Source organism: Lactuca sativa, chromosome 2 (assembly GCF_002870075.4).
Source record: "Lactuca sativa cultivar Salinas chromosome 2, Lsat_Salinas_v11, whole genome shotgun sequence".
Taxonomy (NCBI): Eukaryota; Viridiplantae; Streptophyta; class Magnoliopsida; order Asterales; family Asteraceae; genus Lactuca; species Lactuca sativa.
The window spans coordinates 234152880-234174999 of NC_056624.2; the positions used below are offsets into that span (position 1 = coordinate 234152880).

Here is a 22120-nt window from a genome sequence, read left to right on the forward strand (position 1 = left end):
CGGGTTGACTTAGTTTTTCACGAGTCTGGTTAGCCAGGGTACTCAGTGAGTCAGGGGTTGACTCGATGAGTTGGTTCGCGATTGCAAGATTCTGAGCTTTTGAACTCGGCGAGTTGATGGAGCAACTCGACGAGTCAAGTCAAACTAGAAGTGTTAACTTTAACCATGGACCGTTGACTTTGACTTTGGACAGAGTTGACTTAGTTTGATTTCTGGAAGGCATTTTGGGACTAAGTGTTATGTTGGTATTGGTAGCTCGGGGAGCTAGGGGAGGAGTAGCTCAGGGAATTGTCGATTAGCAGCCAGAGGTTTCAGCCAATCTTCAATTGTGCGAGGCGAGTCTCCTCACTGTATACATGGGTCTACAGCCACAATGCCGGCCCATTATGTTTATGTTTATGCTTATGTTTAAGTATAGAAGGAAGACCCGAGTGTTAGCCCTAGACACTTGTTGTTTTATGTTCCGGGTTACGAACTGATGTCAGGCGAGGCTCGAGGAATGTTAAGATGCTAGAGGTCTTTGCGATTCTTGTATGTATTGGTATGATAGGTTCCGGACCGCGGGTCCGATGTCGGGGTAATCCCGAGGTATGTTAGATAATAGTATGTCCCTGGACTGGGGGTCCGATGCCGGGGCAATCCTTAGGAAGATTCTTATGTTGAATGTTAGTTTATACTTGTGTCTCTGTGATACTTGTATGTGCCTGGTAGGGAGGTGAGTGTGGGCGAGGTCCCGTATCTCATCACTAGCTGAGTATGGACGGGGTTCCATATCTCGATATTAGCAGAGTAGGGGCGAGGCCCGTGATAGGAATAATGTGAGTGTGGGTGAGGGCCCGTATCTCACTACTAGTAGGAGTATAGACGGGGTTCCACTACTTCAGTAGCAGACCAGGGGTGGGGCCCAAGTTAGGCGAGGCCTTAGATCAGGGTACAGTTAGAGTATGTTTATGTATGCTTTAGTATGTTATTCGATTGTATGTATGCATGTAGTAGACGAGGCCCGGAGACAGGCGGGGCCTAAGGGAGACAGATCTGTATACCGAGAGGGGCTTGATGCCAGGTGGGACCTGATGCCAGGATGGGCCTGATGTTGGGCGAGGCCCGATGCAGCGGGCAAGGGCCCAGTATGTGGTTATGTGTTCCTGGTTATGCGTATATGGTATGTGGTAGGTTGGGAAACTCACTAAGATTCATGCTTGCGGTTTTTAGTTTTGGTTTCAAGTACTTCCGGTAGCGGTGGGAAGAGCTCGAGATGATCGCATGGCACACACCAAGAAGTTTAGCCTGGGATGTTTACTCTGATAAAATGAACAAGTGTTTTGAAAAGATACTATGATTTGTTATATACCCCTTTTAGTATGATTGAAATGATTTAATATTCATGGTTTAATAATGTTTTAAAAAGAAATTTTTGGTCATGATTTTTGGGATGTTACACAAGCTTGTAAGCAGCACCACCTTCTTCAATAGTCTTTTTCTTCAACGAAAGAGCACCAAAATCACTAACAAGCTTCAAAATCTTCACATATAAGACTTAGGCTCGAGATTAGGGTTTGTAAGGAGTGGAGGCTGATAAGGAATGTCAAAGGGAGGCATAAGGTGGATTAAATAGGGAGCAAACCCCTACATTTAGGGTTTGGGAGTTGAGCTAGTACGCCATGCGTACTAGCATGCGTCATGTGATCCATGACTCGTTGCACGTACCTCATGTACGCCTAGGGATGACAAAAAATCCCAAACCCGACGGGGAAACCCGAAACCCGAACATTTCGGATCGGGTAACGGTTCGTTATCGGGTTCGAGGCAGTGAATGGGTTATCTTCGCCCCGACCCGCCCCACCCCGATTATATATATATATATATATATATGTAATATATTTGAATCCTTTTGATGTTAATTGTGCGCATTTAAAGATAAAATACTTACTGTGGAAAAATCTTTTTAATTATTAACAATCTGGTGTGAATGATCGTTTTTTATGATTTGACATATTACACTAAACTTAAATAAAATATTTTTTAATATAACAACGTCCAATTTATTTTATTAAAGTGATGCATCATATTTTTAATTTAAGTGGGAGGCTAGAACATGTATTTTTTTATAAGACACCGGGGTATCCTAAACCGGAATAAAGATTTCGTTATGAATTGTTGTAAACTCGATAAGATACCCGAAACTCGACGGAAAAACCCGAAACCCGGTGGGGTGTCCCGATAAGATGCGCGAAAGATATCGGGGGGAGTTTAGGAAACCATGCCCCGCCCTGAACCCGCCCCATTGCCATTCCTACGTACGCCTAACGTACGGGCTGAAATGTAAGACTTTTTCCACAAAGGGCCAAATATGCAAACTTTAAATAGGCCAAGGGATAAAATGAAAATACCTGAAAATCGGATGTTACAGTAAAGCCTAAACTTTTATAATTTTCGATTTTACTAGGTGTGTATTAAGGTTCTTGATGCTCAATAGATTATAACATTTAATAGTGAAAACATAGATCCAATTAGGTTGCATGTGAACTTAAGAGTTAAGTTATTTTCTGCCACATGAATTTTGTAACCATTAAAACCTATCACATACAAGTGTGAGTTTTACCTTACTGATGAGATATATCCCGAGTTAGCAGTATTTGTGAAATCATTTTCATGTCCAAATGATGAAAAGAGAATAAAGTTCAAGTCGACACAAGAATCTGCTAGAAGGATATCTAGCGAGCATTTGGTGTTCTAAAGAGAGGTTGACAAAGACTCACAATACCAACACAATTATGGAGCTCAAACGAATAAGTAGTTTGATGTACGCATGTATTATATTGCATAACATGATTATAGAAGATGAGGAAAAGACGATTTGCCGCTAGAATGAAAATAAGAATTTAACAAATGTCGAAGGATAGGGTATTGATACGCAGACGTAGATGACGAACAAATGGGAAGTATACGAGAATCTCATTGTTGACAATTTTGATGAAGACGACTTGTTTGACAATATAGATGATGAATCAGGAATGTTTGAAGGAGATAAAGATGAGAATTATGACGATGTGGCGAACGCCGATGATTAGACGTCATGTATTATTCTACTTTGTTTCAATTATGTTTTTTTTGTATGTTTTTAATTTAGTATGTGTTTTTTTAATTAATGAAGTAATTTTCTTTTATTAAGTTTATATAATTATATTTTATCAAATTCAAAAAAGAAAAAAAAAATAATAAAAGTGTGGTATGACATTAATAGTTTTGTGGGGTGAAGAAAAAATAATGTGACAATGACGTGACAATGCGATAGTAAGATATGGCACTCATCAATCTAATATATGCCAATGTGGGACTAGCCCATTTGGTAGATATATTTGCCTCTTAGATTGAAGGTCTTGGGTTTTAGTCCGGACATAAACAAATTCTATTAACTTTGAGTCATAGAGTCTTTATTACATCATAAGTTCTTACTTGTACCGTATAAAGAGAAATAACTTGAAGGATGTCATGTCAAATGGGAGAGGGAGATGAACCCACCGGGTGCAGTGTGGTGTATTATTTTGTCATGTAAATAAATAGGAGATGGGTTTTAATCATGATAAACTGGATAGTGACAACACAATCATTACTATAATAATAATAATAATAATAATAATAATAATAATAATAATAATCACTTTCTCATTTGTATTTCTTTTTACAAAAACATAACAGATTTTCAGGAATAAAGCTTCAGTTCTGCCTGCTTGGCTTTAGAGTTTAGACCTCAACAGTCAACAGTCAAACTGCACCGCACTCTTTGGACCGAGTCGTTGGGGATCTTTTGTAGCAAGAACCTTAATTAAAACCATTAACAAAAACCTTAACTAAAACCATTGCATGCATAACCAACTGTGTGTCTCAAGAGTCAAGTCATGTCTTTTCCATAACATACTTGTCTTATTATCTAAATAAATAATGTTAACAAAGCATTTAAAAGAAATAAAAAGTCGAGGCTTAGCAGTAAAATCTCGACTGTCTTTTTGTATAGCTTACAAGATCAAGTGAGTGCTTTTTTTCCCCTATGAAATTATATATGGGTAAAATTGTTGATGGATGATGGTATATGTATGGATAAAGTCTTGCATACATAAGATGGTCTAGTACTTTTCTAGACCTGTCTAAATGACGATTTTTTACCCTTATATTTCAAATAAATAAATAAACAACTTTTAACAATATCCATCGGTTTTAGTGTGAGAGGTGTTACAGTAAAAAGAAGGACCGATAAATAGGTAAATGGTTAGTTAATGTCTTGATACATTAAGCCAACTCATTAAGTCATTATGTCCGGATGAATGAAGTCAAAAAGAGACAACCATGGCCAGATTTAACTCATTAAGAAAAAAAGAAAGTCTATGAAATGAATTAACACCTTACAAAAGGACTCATGGTCTCTTAAGACATTGGCTGCGTCCTTTATATGTAAGGTATCGTTTGAACAGGCAAGACTTGACATGATCCCTTTGTATGCTTAGAAACTATTCTGATTTTTCTGAAATATAAAATGATTTTATTTACTGCATGTGTGTGACAGACACAGATTATAACTAGTCATCAAATAACAAAGTGTTTATGATATGAATAAATCAAAACAATTTCAACTTGATTTGAGTTTCCAAAGCAAGAACAATGGAGAGTGTATCTACAATTGAAAGTTATCTGCAAAGAAGAGAGTTGTATTTAATTATGAATTAGCAATTAGCAAGAGAGATAAAAACAATTTGGAGCATATACAGAAGAATAGATAGATACCTTGTCTGGAAGACATTTTGGAGCATCTTGCGAGGGGACTGAGTTGCAGCATATTCCAACTGATCCAACTCAGTGGGCCTAAGCTTCCAACCCAGAGCTCCCAGATTGTCTTCAGCTTGTTTCACAGACTTAACTCCTGGTATTGGAATTGTGCCTTTGCAGATGCACCAATTTATTGCAACCTGTGGTATGCTTTTCCCCCTTTTTTCTGATATTTCTTTCAATGAGATCAAAAGGGGTTCCAGCCCTGGAAGAATTTGTCTGAACAGCAAACTCCTGCATGTCATCACATTAATTTTGAACAAAAAAAAATATATATATTTATTTAATCAACTAGTTTTGGTTTTGGTTTTTACCTTGGTCCACGTGGAAGATTATTACAAGTAGGGGTGTACTTGCCAGTAAGCATGCCAAGGCCTAAAGGACTGTAAGATATCAAACGGATTCCCAGTGAATCACATATACTCTTGATCTCCATTTGATCTCCCCCCATGCTCAACAATGAGAACTGCACCTGAAAGCCATGAAATATGATAAATAGGCATACGCATGCACTTATACAGTAGCTTACAACTACAAGTAAGTGAGTAGTACCTGAGCTGAAGACAAGGGAACTCCTCGTTCCTTGAGGTAATCATGTATCTTCAGTAGCTGCTTTGGTCCATAGTTGCTCACCCCAACTGCTCGAACTAAACCCTGCAGCATGAGTTTTTTTTTTTTTTTTTTTTTCAAAAAACTTTTTGCTAAAATCATTTGTGTCTAATATTGAGTTGACAGATAACCTTGTCATACATTGCCACCAAACCATCCCAAAGTGCTCGCTCTTGAAGAGGAGCATAGTTTGCGGTTGACCAATGCAACTGTCCTATTCCAATCTGCTCCACTTCCAACCTATCCAAAGAAGACCTGAAAATTACAAAAACCCATCTCATTCTCATTCACATTCTCATGACTCTTGAATTACATAATCAGGAGAATGAAAGAAAGAGTTGTATACTACTATACTTGCACGCATTCACAAATTGGTTGGGTGTCAGGCGCCATGGATATGCAGCAAACTTTGTGGCAATCACAATGTTATCACCAACTTGTCTCTGTCCTGAACATCCAGTCAGCCAACAACTTAGCAATAAACCCGAAAAAAAACCTCTACATATGCATCGCTAATGTTAACTGAATTACAAGAAACTGTAGACTCCCAAAAATAATTATTGAGACCAAATTAAGGCACACTATAAAGAGTTTTACCTTCAAATTCGCGTATGAACCTTCCAAGAAGCTTCTCGCTCTGCCCATTTAATTTACCAGTTCCATAAGAATCAGCGGTGTCAAAGAGGTTAATACCATTATCCACAGCTAGGTTAAAAATTTGTTGAAGCTCAGTGTCCATGGATTCTTGGTATCCCCAAAGTAATTGATTGCCCCATGCCCAGGTTCCAAACCCCATGGGGGATACACTCATTGGCCCCAATTTCACCTATTAAAACCGAATCAAATGTAGCCATCGGAGTTAGGGTGGGTAGGGTTTATGAAGTGAAATTCAGTTACCTTCTGCCATGGCCAGAAAACGCGAGGTATTTTGAGAATCTTGATAGGGGAAGCAATCGGAGAAGTAAATAACGCAGAGGGTGTTGTCCTTGACATAGATATAGCCATCGGAGTTAAGGTGTTGTCTTACCACCGTTTTTTTGCGCGCGCAATGTTCTTGCTGGAAAACTGAACTGATAAGGTCCGCAAACGACCAAAAGAAACAAACAGAGCCTAAATCTGACAGCTGAATAAAAAGAAATCTGACAGCTGTGGGATTTGAACCCACGCCCTTTCGGACCAGAGCCTAAATCTGGCGCCTTAGACCACTCGGCCAAACTGTCTTATGTGAGAGATGATTGAATAGTTGATTAAATAATCTTTTACTGGACTGATCACTACAAAATCCTAAATTTGAAACGTGTTAATTAAGTCATTTTTTTAGTCATTAAAACTACTATATCAAGTTTAGTAGGTTATAAATTTCTGTGGCATTTCATATAGGTATTTCTGATCCATATTTATCTACGTAACATTGATGTGACGAACTTTTAGATTTTTTATTTCGTATTTTTTGACAATATAGTTGTAAAAAGATTAATCGAAAAAATTTCAAGCTAAGAAATAGGTATCACAAATGGCTAATTATCAAACAAAGAAAACAACCAATAGTCATTTGCTGATAACCTTTATGTAAAATGATTAGTGGAAATTGTTTCAAGCCAAGAAAGCGATGAACACTAGTTTAAACATAAGCTTCATTTGATCAAATCTTTATTTTTATTTATTTATTTATTTATTTTTTTAAATCACCTCGTAGCTTCCTATAAGGGTTTTGGGAGGCTTAGGGCACTTAGAGAGAGAAAGATTGTAGAGAGAGAAGTAAAAAATGGGTGAAGAATGAGGCTGCCCTCGGCCCTCTTTTATAGCTGCGAGGCCTCGGACGTACGCTAGGCGTAGTCCTCGGCTGCGCGGGGCGTAGTCATCGGATAAGGTTGCCAGCGAGCCTCCAACTGTCTTACACTCGGAGCAGATAAGAGCGAGGGTACGCGGGACGTACCGGTTTCAGACGCTGGGCGTAATGCGAGGACAGGTGTCAAGATCCGAAGCGAGGACCGTTGGGAGCAAGGTACGGCTGGGATTGCGCCACGTCATCAATCTCGCACCAGGTTTCGCATTTTCAAGTCCCAACTTCAAAAATTCGTATCTTCCACATACGAGCTCTGTTTTTGATGTTCTTTATATCCACACGAAGGCGGGAACGTACTCTACAACTTTCGTTTAGACTCCGTCGGCTAATTTTGACTTTATTTTAAAATTTATATTATTAACAGGCCGAGACAGGATTGGTCTGTTAAATTCTCATAACTTCTTCATCTGACGTCCGTTTTCGCCAATCTTTTTCTCGTTACGCTACTCTTAACGAGATCTTCGATTCTCGTTTAGGTTGTGTCGGCTAAAAATCACTCGATCTAATATTCGAATTTCAGGTTGTACACTACTAAGCCGAAACTTCGAAAAATCATAACTTTTTCATACGAAGTCAGATTTGGGTGTTCTTTTTATGGACACTCTCGGTTTAACGCATTCTACGACTTTCGTTTAGATCGCTAAGGCTAAATCTCGCTCTATCGTAAATTCACTATTTACGCTTCCCGGTATCGTGCTGGTTCTGTCGCGAAACTTCGACGGGTCATAACTTCTTTGTTATAACTCGGATTTTGGCGTTCTTTATATCCCTGGAATCCTTGTTTCGACCACTACAACTTTATATAAAGATATCGGGCTTATCCCACACTTTAATTTTGACGCTTGTTTTTATCCTTTATTTATAATTAAATAATAAGCACATAAATACACATAATTCACATAATACTCAAATATTTCATCTTTATTACTTCAAAAAAAAGTGTTACAAGAGTTGAACTAGACTATTACATTGTCAGAAATGCTTAGCCCTGAAACCCGTGCGTTACAATTCTCTCCCCCTTAGGATGATTCCGTCCCGGAATCATGCATCAGCTAACAGATGTGGATAGCGACTCATCATGTCATCTTCTGTTTCCCAAGTGAGATTCGGCCCATTCGAATGTTTCCATCGGACTAGCACTAAGTCGACCATCTTGTGTCGTAACTTCTTTGTCTTACGGTCAACAATTGCCTCAGGCTCTTTGATCAGCCTTTTATTCTCATCCATCCTTAACTCTGAGATTGAAATTATGTCGGGAACTTATCCCGTGAACTTCCTCAAATAACACACATGGAAGGTGTTATGAATACCATTGAGTTCTTCGGGCAATTCCAGCTTGTAAGCTTGGTTCCCAATCTTTTGAAGAACTTTAAACGGTCTAATAAACCTTGGACTTAGCTTTCCTCGTTTCTCGAATCTTATAAGTCCCTTCCACGGTGAGACTTTTAGCAAAACCGAATCCCCAACTTCGAAGATCATCGGTCGTCTTTTCTTGTCAGCATAGCTCTTCTAACAATCCTGAGTTACTAACATTCTTTCCCTAATCACCTTCAATTTCTCAACAGTCTCATGGACTATCTCGGGGCCCATAAACTGCTTCTCTCCGGCTTCAAGCCAACAAGACGGCGTACGACACTTATGTCCATATAAGGCTTGATAAGGTGCCATCTTGATGCTTGAGTGAAAACTGTTGTTGTAGGAGAATTCTACCAGAGGTAAGTGCTCGTCCCAGTTCCCTTGGAACTCGAGGGTACATGCTCTCAACATATATTCCAGTGTTTGAATCGTTCTTTCGCTCTGGCCATCGGTTTGCGGATGGTAAGAAGTACTCAAACACAACTTTGTACCCAACTCCTCTTGTAGACTCCTCCAAAACCTCAACGTGAAACGACTATCACGATCTGATACAATCGTAAGAGGAACACCGTGAAGTCTTACAATTTCCTTTACGTAAGCATTTGCGAGCTTATCCATAAACCACTTCTCGTTGGCTGCTATGAAGTGTGCACTCTTGGTGAAACGATCCACGACTACCCAAATCATGTCGTGTCCGTTTTTCGTCCTGGGCAGTTTAGTCACAAAATCCATGGTGATGTCTTCCCATTTACCCATGGGTACAGGTAAAGGTTCTAAACTCCCATACGGTTTCTGATGTTGTGCCTTAACTCTCGCACATGTCACACACTTGGCCACATACTTCGCAACATCGAGCTTCATCGTCGGCCACCCGTAGTAGGGTTTTTGGTCCCTATACATTTTAGTACTACCGGGATGAATCGAGTACATGGTCTTGTGTGCTTCTTCCATCAGAAGGTTTCTTATTCCTCCCGTCTTAGGTACCCAAATCCGATCTTGGAATACCTTCAGTCCTCGACTGTTTGTACCGAACATTAATGTTTTGCCCAAATGTTCTTCCTTTCAGTCATTCTTCTCTAAAGCTTCTTCCTGAGCTTTCCTGATACTTTCCACAATCGTCAAGACGACTTCGATTCTCAATGCTCTTGACCTTTTCCTTTCAAGGTTGACTTTCCGACTGAGAGCATCGGCGACAACATTTGCTTTACCAGGGTGGTAGAGTATCTCATAGTCGTAGTCCTTGAGTAACTCTAGCAAGCGTCGTTGCCTCATGTTCAATTCTTTCTGATTAAAGAGATACTGGATACTCTTATGATCAGTGAACAACTTGCACTTCGTGTCGTAGAGGTAATGCCTCCATATCTTTTAAGCGAAAACTACCGCTGCCAACTCCAAATCGTGAGTGTGGTAGTTCTTTTCGTGCTCTTTCAGTTGTCGAGATGCATATGCTATAACCTTTTCTCTCTCGGTTAGAACACAACCCAACCCGACTCCAGATGCATCACTATATACCGTGAAGTCTTCAACTCCATCAGGTAGAGAAAGTATCGGTGCTTCACATAACTTCTTCTTTAGCTTCTCGAATGCCTCATCGTGTTTCTCACTCCACGTATACGTAGCTCCTTTGTGGTTCAATGCTGTTAATGGAGCAGCTATCGAAGAAAAGCCTTGGATAAATCGTCGGTAATATCCGGCTAATCCTAGAAAGCTTCGAATCTCTGTGGGACTTTTCGGACGCTCCCACTTCATTACAGCCTCAATCTTTGCGGGATCAACCATTATCCCTTCTTGGTTAACCACATGACCCAAGAACTGGACTTCTCGTATCCAAAAGTCGCGTTTGGAGAACTTGGTGTAAAGCTTCTCCTTCTTTAATACTTCCAACACTTCCCGTAGATGCTTGCCATGCTCCTCTTGGATTTTTGAGTAGATCAGAATGTCGTCGATGAACACTATCACGGATTTATCGAGGAATGGTTTACAAACCCTGTTCATCAAATCCATGAATGTTTCTGGAGCATTGGTTAGTCCGAATGACATAACCAAGAACTCGTAGTGTCCATATCTCGTTCTAAATGCAGTCTTCTCAATATCCTGCTCTCTTACCTTCAGCTGATGATATCCTGACCTAAGATCGATCTTTGAGAAGTAGCTCGAACCTTGCAGCTGATCGAATAGGTCATCAATCCTCGGTAATGGATACTTGTTCTTCACTGTTGCCTTATTCAGCTCTCGATAGTCTATACACATTCTCATACTTCCGTCCTTTTTCTTCACGAATAACACCGAAGCTCCCCAGGGTGATGAACTAGGTCGAATGAAACTGTTGTCCAACAGCTCCTGAAGTTGTGTCATAAGCTCCTTCATCTCCGTCGGTGCTAATCGGTAAGGTGCTTTTGCTATTGGTGTCGTACCTGGTAACAAGTCTATTCGAAACTCCACTTGTCTATCAGGTGGTAATCCGGGAAGATCTTCGGGAAATACTTCCGGATAATCACACACAACCAGTATATTTTGCACCTCTTTCTTTTCCTTCTTAGCATCGATTACGAATGCCAAGTATGATCTACATCCTTTGGACAAACATTTCCTGGCTTTCATCAGGGAGATGATTCCAGAATTCACTCTGCATTTGTCCCCGTACACCATAAATGATTCCTTTCTGGGTGGGTTTACCCTTACTATCTCCTTTCGCCATTGAATCTCAACATTGTTGGCGCTAAGCCAATCCATACCCAAAACGATGTCGAAACCGTTTAACTCTATGGGTAATAGCTCCTCATGGAATTCGTTTCTGTTTAGGTTGATGATTACGTTCTTAATATGATTACTAATATGTATAAATTTTCCACTGGCAACTTCTACAATCAGGGCATTATCAAGTTTTTCTACAGGCAATGCTAACTTCCCGCCAAATTCATGTGACACAAAGGAGTAGTTGGCTCCGGAATCAAATAGTATATTTGCAGGCAAACGATTTACAAGAAAGGTACCTAAAGCGACGTCTGCTGCCTCCTTTGCAGCCTCGAGCATCATCTGGAAGGCTCTCGCCTTCGGCTTCGGTGGTATGTTGGGTCTTCCTGCCTCCTTCTTCTTGGGGCAGTCCTTCAAAACGTGCCCTTCTTCATTACACCCATAACAGGCCTTCTGGGTGAGGGTGCATTCATTGGCATAGTGCCCAGGCTTTCCGCATTTGAAACAAGTGACCCATCCGTCACACTTCCCCGAATGCTTCTTATTGCACTTGTCACACCACTTCGCTTCTGATCCTCCTCCTCTCGAACTAGACTTCGAGAATCTACTCTTCTTGTTGGACTTCGAGGATCCATCGAACTTCCATTTCTCACCAACCTCAGCCCTTTCCAGACCTCTTTCCTTTTGTTGGTTCTCCACATTCTTAGCTGCTCGAACGGCTGATTTCAGAGTGGTTGCCATCTTGACTGTTGGGCCAAAGTCAACCGGCAGTCCGTTTGCAAACTTCTCAATTTTGGAAAGTTTGGTTGGCACTAGGTATGGAAACAACTTCATCTTTTCCGTGAATGCAACAACATAGTCATCGATGCTCATTCTCCCTTCTTCAAATTTTGGAACTCATTGTTCAGATCAGTCAGATCTATCTCTGAATAGTATTGCGCCTTCAGTTGGTCTAAGAACTCATCCCATGACATTTTCAGAGCTTCTCCTCGCGGCATTGTATCTGCCAATAGCTTCCACCAGCTCAAGACTCCAGTTTTCAGTTATCTCACAGCGAAGACAATCTTCTGCTTCTCGCTGCAGTCGCAACTCTCAAACACCATCTCCATCTTAGAGATCCAATCCATAATCTCAACAGGCTTTGTGCTTCCTAAGAGACTTGGTGGTTTCGCACCCAAGCAATTTTTGTACATCCGCCCATCCTTGTTGTTTCTACCTTCTGGGCCATCCCTTTGCTCACCTTGAGTCCCTACTTGACTCACTTGGCGGCTGTAGTTCCCTTCCTCAGCTTGTTCGGGAATTGGTTCCGTCGGTTCAACATGTATGGTAGGTTCGTCCCTGTTTTCGTGGAACATCTGTCTCATTTCTTCCCTTCGTTCCGCTAGCATACCCCGAATCATGGCTTGAACTCCAGCCATGGTGACTGGCTCAGGTGCAACTTCTTCTACAACAGGTATTTGCCGAACCATTGGGGGTTGGTTCCTATCTCCATTTGCGTTTACGTTTCCATTACGGGTCTTTGCCATCTTGATCTATACACCGAATAAGGTGAATTTAGATCTTTATTTAGGATAGACGTTTAAATCATCCTTATCACTCCAAAACGTTTACATGCTAGTTCTAATATCGTACTCGTACGTTTAGAATCCTAAACATATAAGGTTTCCAGATCCGGTCGGCAACAGACCATAAATCCAAACAAATAACAACATATCATGCATAAAGCATTTAGCACATAAAAGCATTTTAGGCACAATTCCTAAAATAAGCTAGTGCTCACACCTCACAATCATCGCTTAGCATTCTAAGTGTAAGTCTAAAAATCCTACAAATTCCTAGTTCGCTTAAATTAATGCTTTGATACCAACTGTGACATCCCCATTTTCACGGCAAGAAAAGACCGATTTTGTTTATGCTTTGTTTGAAAATCAGAGTAACATTTTAAATAAAAGTGTTGCGGAATTTTTCCCAAAACAAAATATGATAAAGATTTATCAAAAGCATTTCCAAGGAAATGTATCTCATTAAAAGACTTGTGATGTCATGTTCGATACAGATCAAAAGCATAAACAGTACAATATAATCCTTACTACATTATTTCGTATCTACATGCCTATATCCGTAATCCCTCATCCAAAACATAACATCTATGCTCATGCGCCACTACCTGTAATACAAGAAACTGAGTGGGTCAGGTTGGGGAGCACATAGGGTTTTCAACCCACAATAAATAAGTTTATTAATTTCATCAATCAACAATAACCCGATTACGCGTTCCCGTTATCCTCACTTTACGTCCCTAAACACCTATCATAAGGGACCTAGCCTAAGGATCATCATCGGGATGGACGCTACTGCTAAGGGGATTCCTCAGCAATAAATGTCCTTAAGGAAACCATGTGGGGGATGGAGTACACAGGTGAACACATCGTTCACAAACACCTACAGGTTGCGAGCCTGCTAGTGTTCCACTGGACTGTCTAGAAGAGTCCGTGGTCGTCATCCATACTCCGCTAGATGACAGAATCAACAACATCAACATCGAGGCCTCTCATCATTTTATCACACATCACCTATTACATCTACCCATGTTTTACCCTATCATTTTCGTAGATATAAAATACATATACAGTTTAAATCATTGAAAACATGTATAACAATGTTCATCCAGCATAGATAGCAAGTATTCAGATAATATGCACACATAACACGTAATTTATATAAAATACTTCATATCTATGTGTAAGCTGAAAGTAACTATGCACTCACCTGAAAGGTGGTGACTCAGCACTCAGACAACGCTTCGATACTCTTAAAACAATTTTGCTTCGATAAAACCTAGTATCAATACCACTAGGGTTTAGTCTAACGTCAACCGCGACTAATTAATAGTCTAGCTATTATTATTATTATATAAGCGTTAAATAACACTCAATATAACTCATAATAATAGCCCAAATAATTATTTTAAAGACCTAATAACATTACTATAATTATTTGAAAGCTATATTAAAAATTGCGTAAGCGTAGCTCAGTTACAACAGATTTTAAAGAAAACCGGAACTTTATTTGGAGCAACGTTTCAAAACCGAAAGACACTTTTTCTCGGGACTTTGGGAGCCTCGGGGCTTCCCTCGGGAGCTAAGGGGGTTTACCAAGGGTTTTGGGAGGCTTAGGGAACTTAGAGAGAGAAAGATTGTAGAGAGAGAAGTGAAAATGGGTGAAGAATGAGGCTGCCCTCGGCCCCCTTTTATAGCTACGAGACCTCGGATGTATGCTGGGCGTAGTCCTTGGCTACGCGGGGCGTAGTCATCGGATAAGGTTGCCAGCGAGCCTCCAGCTGTCTTACATTCGGAGCAGATAAGAGAGAGGGTACGCGGGGTGTACCGGATTCGGACGCTGGGTGTAATGTGAGGACAGGTGTCAAGATCCGAAGCGAGGACCGTGGGGAGCAAGGTACGGCTGGGATCGCGCCACGTCATCAATCTCGCACCAGGTTTCGCATTTTCAAGTCCCAACTTCAAAAATTCGTATCTTCCACATACGAGCTCTGTTTTTGATGTTCTTTATATCCACACGAAGGCAGGAACGTACTCTACAACTTTCTTTTAGACTCTGTTGGGTAATTTTGAATTTATTTTAAAATTTATATTATTAACAGGCCGAGACAAGATTGGTCTGTTAAATTCTCATAACTTCTTCATCCGACGTCCGTTTTCGCCAATCTTTTTCTCGTTACGCTACTCTTAACGAGATCTTCGATTCTCGTTTAGGTTGTGTCGGCTAAAAATCACTCGATCTAATATTCGAATTTCAGGTTGTACACTACTAAGCCGAAACTTCGAAAAATCATAACTTTTTCATACGAAGTCAGATTTGGGTGTTCTTTTTATGGACACTCTCGGTTTAACGCATTCTACGACTTTCGTTTAGATCGCTAAGGCTAAATCTCGCTCTATCGTAAATTCACTATTTACGCTTCCCGGTATCGTGCTGGTTCTGTCGCGAAACTTCGACGGGTCATAACTTCTTCGTTATAACTCGGATTTCGGCGTTCTTTATATCCCTGAAATCCTTGTTTCGACCACTACAACTTTATATAAAGATATCGGGCTTATCCCACACTTTAATTTTGATGCTTATTTTTATCCTTTATTTATAATTAAATAATAAGCACATAAATACACATAATTCACATAATACTCAAATATTTCATCTTTATTACTTCAAAAAAAAGAGTTACAAGAGTTGACCTAGACTATTACATTGTCAGAAATGCTTATCCCTGAAACCTACGGTATTACATATTCCTAAGCAATCTATCATAACTCTAAAAGTAGCAGCTCCAAAAATCCGATCATCGAATAATGTGATCGAAATCCATTTGTTCGCGATCAGAATTAGCTCACTTCTTCCTTTAAAGGTTCCTCTCTTTTCTTCGATCCTACAAAACATCAAATGTAATATTATCACATCATGTATTAAGAATAAAAAAATAGGAACTTATAGAGTTAGTTAATGGATTTTACCTTAAGTAGAGCCATACATCTTGACTCTCCCATCTCTTAGATCTCTCAGGTAGATAGGGAAGCTTCGTCTCCAATGCCCCTTCTCTTGGCAATAAAAGCAAATTGACTCCTTTGGAACAACACACGGAACTACCTCAGACATTTCCTTTCTCTTATGGTCAAACTTTTCGACCATGGAATGCCTTTTGTTGTCATTGCCTATGTCCATGGAGGTTTGGAAGGCAGATCTACCAATCAAATTTGCATTTCCAGTGTGCCAAATCATTGTTGATTCAGTAGCAACAAGCGAATAGGTTAGACAGATAAGGGTTACGTCGTGGTCTATCATATAGTACTCTCTTACGAACTCACTATATGAATCAGGAAGCGATTGAAGAACCCGGTCAACAGCCAACTTCTCACTGACAATGACTCCCAACATTCTTAACCTGTCAATGTGCAACTTCATCTCTATGACGTGTGCACACACTGCCTTTCCTTCTTCATGTTTACTTGCCAAAAGGGCTTGAGTGAGCTTGAACTTTTCAAGTCGTTGAACTTGTGGGTCAGGGAGAATAATAGGAGGAGGTGGAGGAGGTGAAGCATGATTTCTTGTTCCTCGATCGAATCGTGGAATATCATCTTCATGTGGAAAGATTGTTCCAAGGGATTTGGGAAGACCATAGTTGTCATACTTAGACATCTACAAAAAGGGAGAAAATTCAAGTTAGTTGATTGATTGAGTCCTTAATAAAACACCCAAATGAGATATTAAGGCTATGACCCAACACAATATTCTACAACTTGAAAGAGGAATGCCGTAATCCAAATTGCAGAACATTTGAAGGTAAGTGAATGACGATTCACTAATTTTCCACCATGAAAAATGAAAAAGAGATTAAGTTTTAAATGTATTGAAAACTCCTAGATCCTTTGAGATTCATTGAAGATTTCAATGGCATGTTTAAATCTCGATATACTGCTCGTTTTGTGACTGGGATGTCGAGGATCACAAAACAGGGTGTGAATAACCATGCAAACTTACATGGTGCCCCAAATGTTACAGTCACATATTCGATGTGCCGGTTAACCACACACGCTCCACCGAACTATGACAAACATCGATTCACCCTTCGCTACCTTTGCTTAGAATCCATTTAGTGTGCCAGTTAACCACACATGCTCCACTAACGTCTTAGCAAGGTTACAAAGTGTAATTTCATGGAATTGCATCAAATTCACTTTTGCCTAAACTAATAAGATTTAGGAATTTTATAAAACATTTATTTACTTTATAATTGATCATACTTTTAATGGAAAGAGTTTGCCCTATCCTACCCGTTCGGCTAACGACCCTCCACCAATCAAGGAAGCAGTGGGTGAGAGTGGACACCCATTAAACGGCTATTTTATAGGCCATAACCTTATACCCCCTTATAGATCGGCTTCGTGAATGGGGCTTACTAACTGTAAGACTAGCATTTAAGTTATACAGATATAATATAAGACTTTTAATGTTATATATAGTATAAGGGTGCATTTTACACTTTTAAAATACTATGTGATCTAATTTAATAAATTACACTTTTAATTAAATTAAATATAAACCATATCACTATGGATTTATTAACTTTCTTTTAATTATACACTTAATTAATTTAATAAAACCATAAGGGTGTAATTTGAACTTTTCAAAAACTTGGGTTTTAATCAAATTTAAATTTTATAAAACTTAAAACCTTTTAATTTAAAATTTTAAATATTAAAAATTTGATTTAATAATTATACCAAAATTTAAACAATTAATTTGAATTATTAAATCTTGAAGGATTATCTTATTAAATTAAACAATTAAGTTAACCTAATCCCTTAAATCCCCTAAAATTCGAAAATATGGGATGCGATAATTCAAAATCTTTAATTACCAAATTAAACTATTAAATAGATAATCAAAAGATATGGCAATATCCAAATCCCTAATATTTAGGGATCTTATCTTGGGGAGGAGGCAAATTTCGAAACCCTAGGGTTGGATAACCCTCAAATTCGAAATCTTGGAGGCTAAGAAAAGGGTTTGGGAAACCCTATCATATTTCGAAATTCAGGGTTCAAGAACCCTAATTTCTAAAATCATGCCTCTTAGGGTTTATTGGCCATAAACCCTAAAGTGTCAAATTCATACATTTGTATAAGGCTAATTGAAAACAAAAAACTTGGCTCTGATACCACTGTAAGGATTTATACAAATAATCATATGTGTGCATGCAACCCTAGATACGGATCTATCTTTTCACTATTAGTTATACAACATTATGAACTCAAAAAGAAACCTAACATGCTCCTAGGTAATTTCGAAAATCATAAAGGAGAATGGAATACATACCTCTTGTTGTTATGTTGTAATAACAACTTGTATCTTGAATCTTCTTGCCTTTGAAAGCAAGTACCACAAGTGTAGTACCTCTAATGGCTCACAAGCACCAAGAGCAAATGGAGAGGCAAGATAGAGAGAGGGGAGGTATGAAATTCGGCTATAGGAACCCTAGGTATCAAGTGGCCGAATTTCTTATGCCAAGGGGTCTTTATATAGGTGTAGGAATTAGGGTTTCTGTCCTTATCCTTATCTGGTTGCTTAGCCACCAAGCAGCCTAAAGGATAACCCTAGAAACCTTATCATGGATGAATTCTAAGGCCTTATCCCCTTGAATTTGTCCACCCTATCATATAGGGCATCATTTGCTCTACTTTGCAACTATCACATAACTAGAGTTCAGTCCCCCTAGTTCAATTAACTTCTTTTGATCACAAAATTAATTCTTATTTAATTCTCGACCAATGTTAACTAAATATATATATGATTTCTCTTTTAATATATTATTCATATAATATATTAATAAACCATAATAACCTCTTTCTCTATTATTTCTCCAGTCAAGTTGCTTTGGTGAAGGTAACTCAAAAGGACCATGCACAACCGGCTCAAGTACTTACCAAATATGGTTATGGGCTTAGACACTAATCCAACACCTTTGTACTCTATTAAGAAGCTCCACCGAATCTGACACGAGAAAATCAAACGTATCAAATGAAAATGGTATGAACACGTGTTGATTTTCCATGCACGATTTCTTATGTTTGATGATTTTGCCTGTAGCAGTTTTTAAGCAGCGTGTCCTGCCGTGAAACCCTCAGCTCTCAAGCGCACGAGAGGGGATACGCCTGTAAGTTCCACACATGTGTGTTTCCGTCTAACCCATCCAAAATCAGCCGATCTAAGGGTTAATCTTCCTTCTGTCGGGTTAGTCAAGAAATTCATAGGTGCCTCTTTCTTAATGGAAACCCCGACACACTTAAATATGTCAAAAAAACATCCCTAACCATATCGTGTCTATATTTGAACCCCGAGTGTTCTTTACAATGAATTGCATGCTCTATAAAAGAGTCCAAACATACCTTGCGGCACACCAAACATATCTCGTCAACTGGGAATATTGGGATCATGAGTCGATATTTGAGGATAGTATGATACTCCATAGGAGACATATGTTAACCAAGCCCATTTATAGGGATAGCTAGAAGAAAATTTTGAGCATGTGGTGCATGTAAACACTGGAAAACTGCTTTCTACCGAGTCGTCATGTCGAGATGCACTTCCATATCTTGGACAATTTTACTAAAAAAGCCACTTACCAGTGTACTCTGGGATTTAGGTGGGGGGGGGGGGGTTCCTTAGTAGTAAAATTGCTAAGGTCAATGTCTGGAAGCTTATTACGAAGAGAAGACAAAGCACAAGCATAATCAGAATCTATACCACATATGTCGCTATTCCGTAAGATGTTGTCTTGCAAAACCCAAGATTGGACCCTTGAGGCAACAAAAGCATATGAGGTAGCCTATACTACCAAGTATAAACCCAAACTACCAAACCTAATGGGTAGGGAAGCAATTCGCCACTATATGTCGCCAAAGAAAGGGCCACCACAAACCACAATGTCCTCAATTGCCCCGAGTAACCATTTGTCAGAGAACAACACCGCCTCTTCCATGTGAATTGGTTGGTATGTTATGAATTCAAAGATAAGTCTAGCAATACCCATACAAGGCTGAAGCAGAAGGAGCCCACTCTGGGGGCCAGACAATTGGGGAAAAAGGCGCATCAAATTCACAACGTTTTAGGCTCTCTTTTTGGCTAAGCTGCTAATGAAACTAGTATCTCTACTAATAGCTCCCCCAAGAAGTTAACCCCATCGAAGGCCTCCTGATGCCTACCAGAAGTAGCTCGTCACGCAACTTCCTACCATCACACGAGGGCCAAAAGAGCTCGGTTTTCTTGATATTCAGCCGAAGGACCAATTTCTTGATATTCATCAAGGTACCATCACAGTAAGGTTTTATATCTAATATCACCCCCGAATGGAGCAACCCCTGAGGAACATAAAAGTTTCATTGTTGCTGTAAAATGTCCATCGCCAACCTTACAAAAACATTGCCTGACATTGGTGCTGCCCAATGTTCTTTCCTCCTGAACGTACTCTACCTTTTGCCTTGTTGCTCCAGTCTTGCATTGTCAACTAAGTTTTTAACTAGCTTGACGATACCGTCTTCAGTCCCCCAAGTAGCTAATGTGCTCAGAATATTACGATGTTGCAAAGACTTACTGTTGCCAGACCTACTTTCTTGCCTATTCTTGGACCTGAACAACTGAAGAGTATACCTAGAAAGAAACTCGAAAAAACAAAGGAACATGGGAGGGGTGTTGATGAACAATGCTGTATTTTTTTCTTGATTTTGTTGGGGGGTGATGGTTGTAGGCCGTGGAGAAGATAATGAACATCAAACACATATTTATTTATTTATTTTTTATTTTAGTAAATTCTTTTATTAAACCCACCTCTTGATCCCAAAATCATCGATTTGCATCAAATTAGTCAACCCAACTTTCTAGTCAAAGTTAAACCCATTAAACTCGAAGTTCGATGAATTGAAGATGTTGGTGTTGATGGAACCTAAGTTGTTGAACTCACCACCGACATGAATGTTGGAGTTCCGGTGTGGTAAACATGATGAAATGAGCACGAGGGATGAAGGTTAGAGCATAATGGGGGCCTGATTCAACACTTCGGTTCTTATTTCCTTTTTTTAAAACTTAATTACAAAATTGGTCCTTAAAGTTTCTAGGGTTTGCTAAATTTGGTCAAATGGTAGAAAAGTCATTTTACTCTAATAATAATAACTAATGGAAACCCCACGAATGGTGTAGGTTTTAATGAGTTTTGGCCAAACCTATGACAAACTGATTAAAATTTGTAAATTCTTGAGTCATAATAATGAGTTCACATAGTACAACAATTTTGGAAAAAGAACTTTCTACATATATGAAAAGTACATTTGTGAAATAAGACCAATAATGTACAATATTTTTGAAAGTTACTAACATAAAAATGAAAATTGTTCTGGTAAATTTAGACATGTGCTCTTTATTTACTTTGACAATGTCACATGTTTATAAATGTAAAGTACATGCTGTGATGTATTTTAAATGTACTGAGAAAATTATAAAGTACACTGCGTTAATATTTAAGGGTAAAATGGTCACACGGGGCAGGGAAGGGTATCATTGAATTACATTTTTGTGATATTGAGCAATTAAGCCACTGTTGTGATATTAAGCCATTATGTTTCTGTTTTTGGAGTCATTGAGGTGTATGACATGTATTGGAAAAAATGGAATGTATCAAAGGAAAAGATCAATTGGGACCAAAATGTGAGTAAATTGAACACATGTGAAAAGAAAATAGAAAGGTGCTACAGAACCACAATTTTGATTTTAAGCTCTTTGATTAAAAAATCTTGGAAATCAAACTTGAAGTGACGAAGCGATCCATGACTTTAGGTTTGTTGAAATAAACAAAAATACAAATAAAAGCTAGTTTTTTTTAATAATTTTTTAAAAATATATATAGATCTTGTTTCTAGATCTACAGAAAAGAAATAAATACAAAAAAATGTTAGTTTCCGGATCTAATTAAATGAGTTTCAGTTTCCAAGCCAAAAGTCACTCCATAATCTAAGAACTACTAAAATAAATTAGAAATATCAAAAGAAAAAAAATAATTTTGGAGAATCTAGTTATTAGAGTTTTTGTGACATCCTAGAATTTAGGTATAAATCTATAAACAATCAATTCACCACGAACCTCTTTATAATTCGACCTATTGAGTTTTAATGCATGTTTTGGAAAATATATAATGTCAGTATAATTACAACAAGATATGAAATGATATCT

At 38.9% G+C, this 22120-nt stretch overlaps 1 protein-coding gene and 1 non-coding gene across 2 annotated transcripts; both read right to left on the reverse strand.

The window, feature by feature from the left end:
• Positions 1–4514: 4514 nt before the first annotated feature.
• Positions 4515–6599, reverse strand: LOC111888863 (pyridoxal reductase, chloroplastic). The gene is made up of 8 exons (XM_023884988.3): positions 6328–6599; positions 6028–6256; positions 5785–5878; positions 5562–5685; positions 5374–5475; positions 5136–5293; positions 4780–5055; positions 4515–4686 (listed from the first exon to the last, which is right to left on the reverse strand). The coding sequence occupies exons 1-8, from the start codon at positions 6433–6435 to the stop codon at positions 4683–4685; spliced, it is 1095 nt and encodes a 364-aa protein (XP_023740756.1). The 5' UTR covers positions 6436–6599; the 3' UTR covers positions 4515–4682.
• TRNAL-UAG (transfer RNA leucine (anticodon UAG)) lies at positions 6571–6650 on the reverse strand. Its single transcript has one exon. It is a non-coding gene; the product is annotated as a tRNA-Leu (tRNA).
• Positions 6651–22120: the final 15470 nt, after the last annotated feature.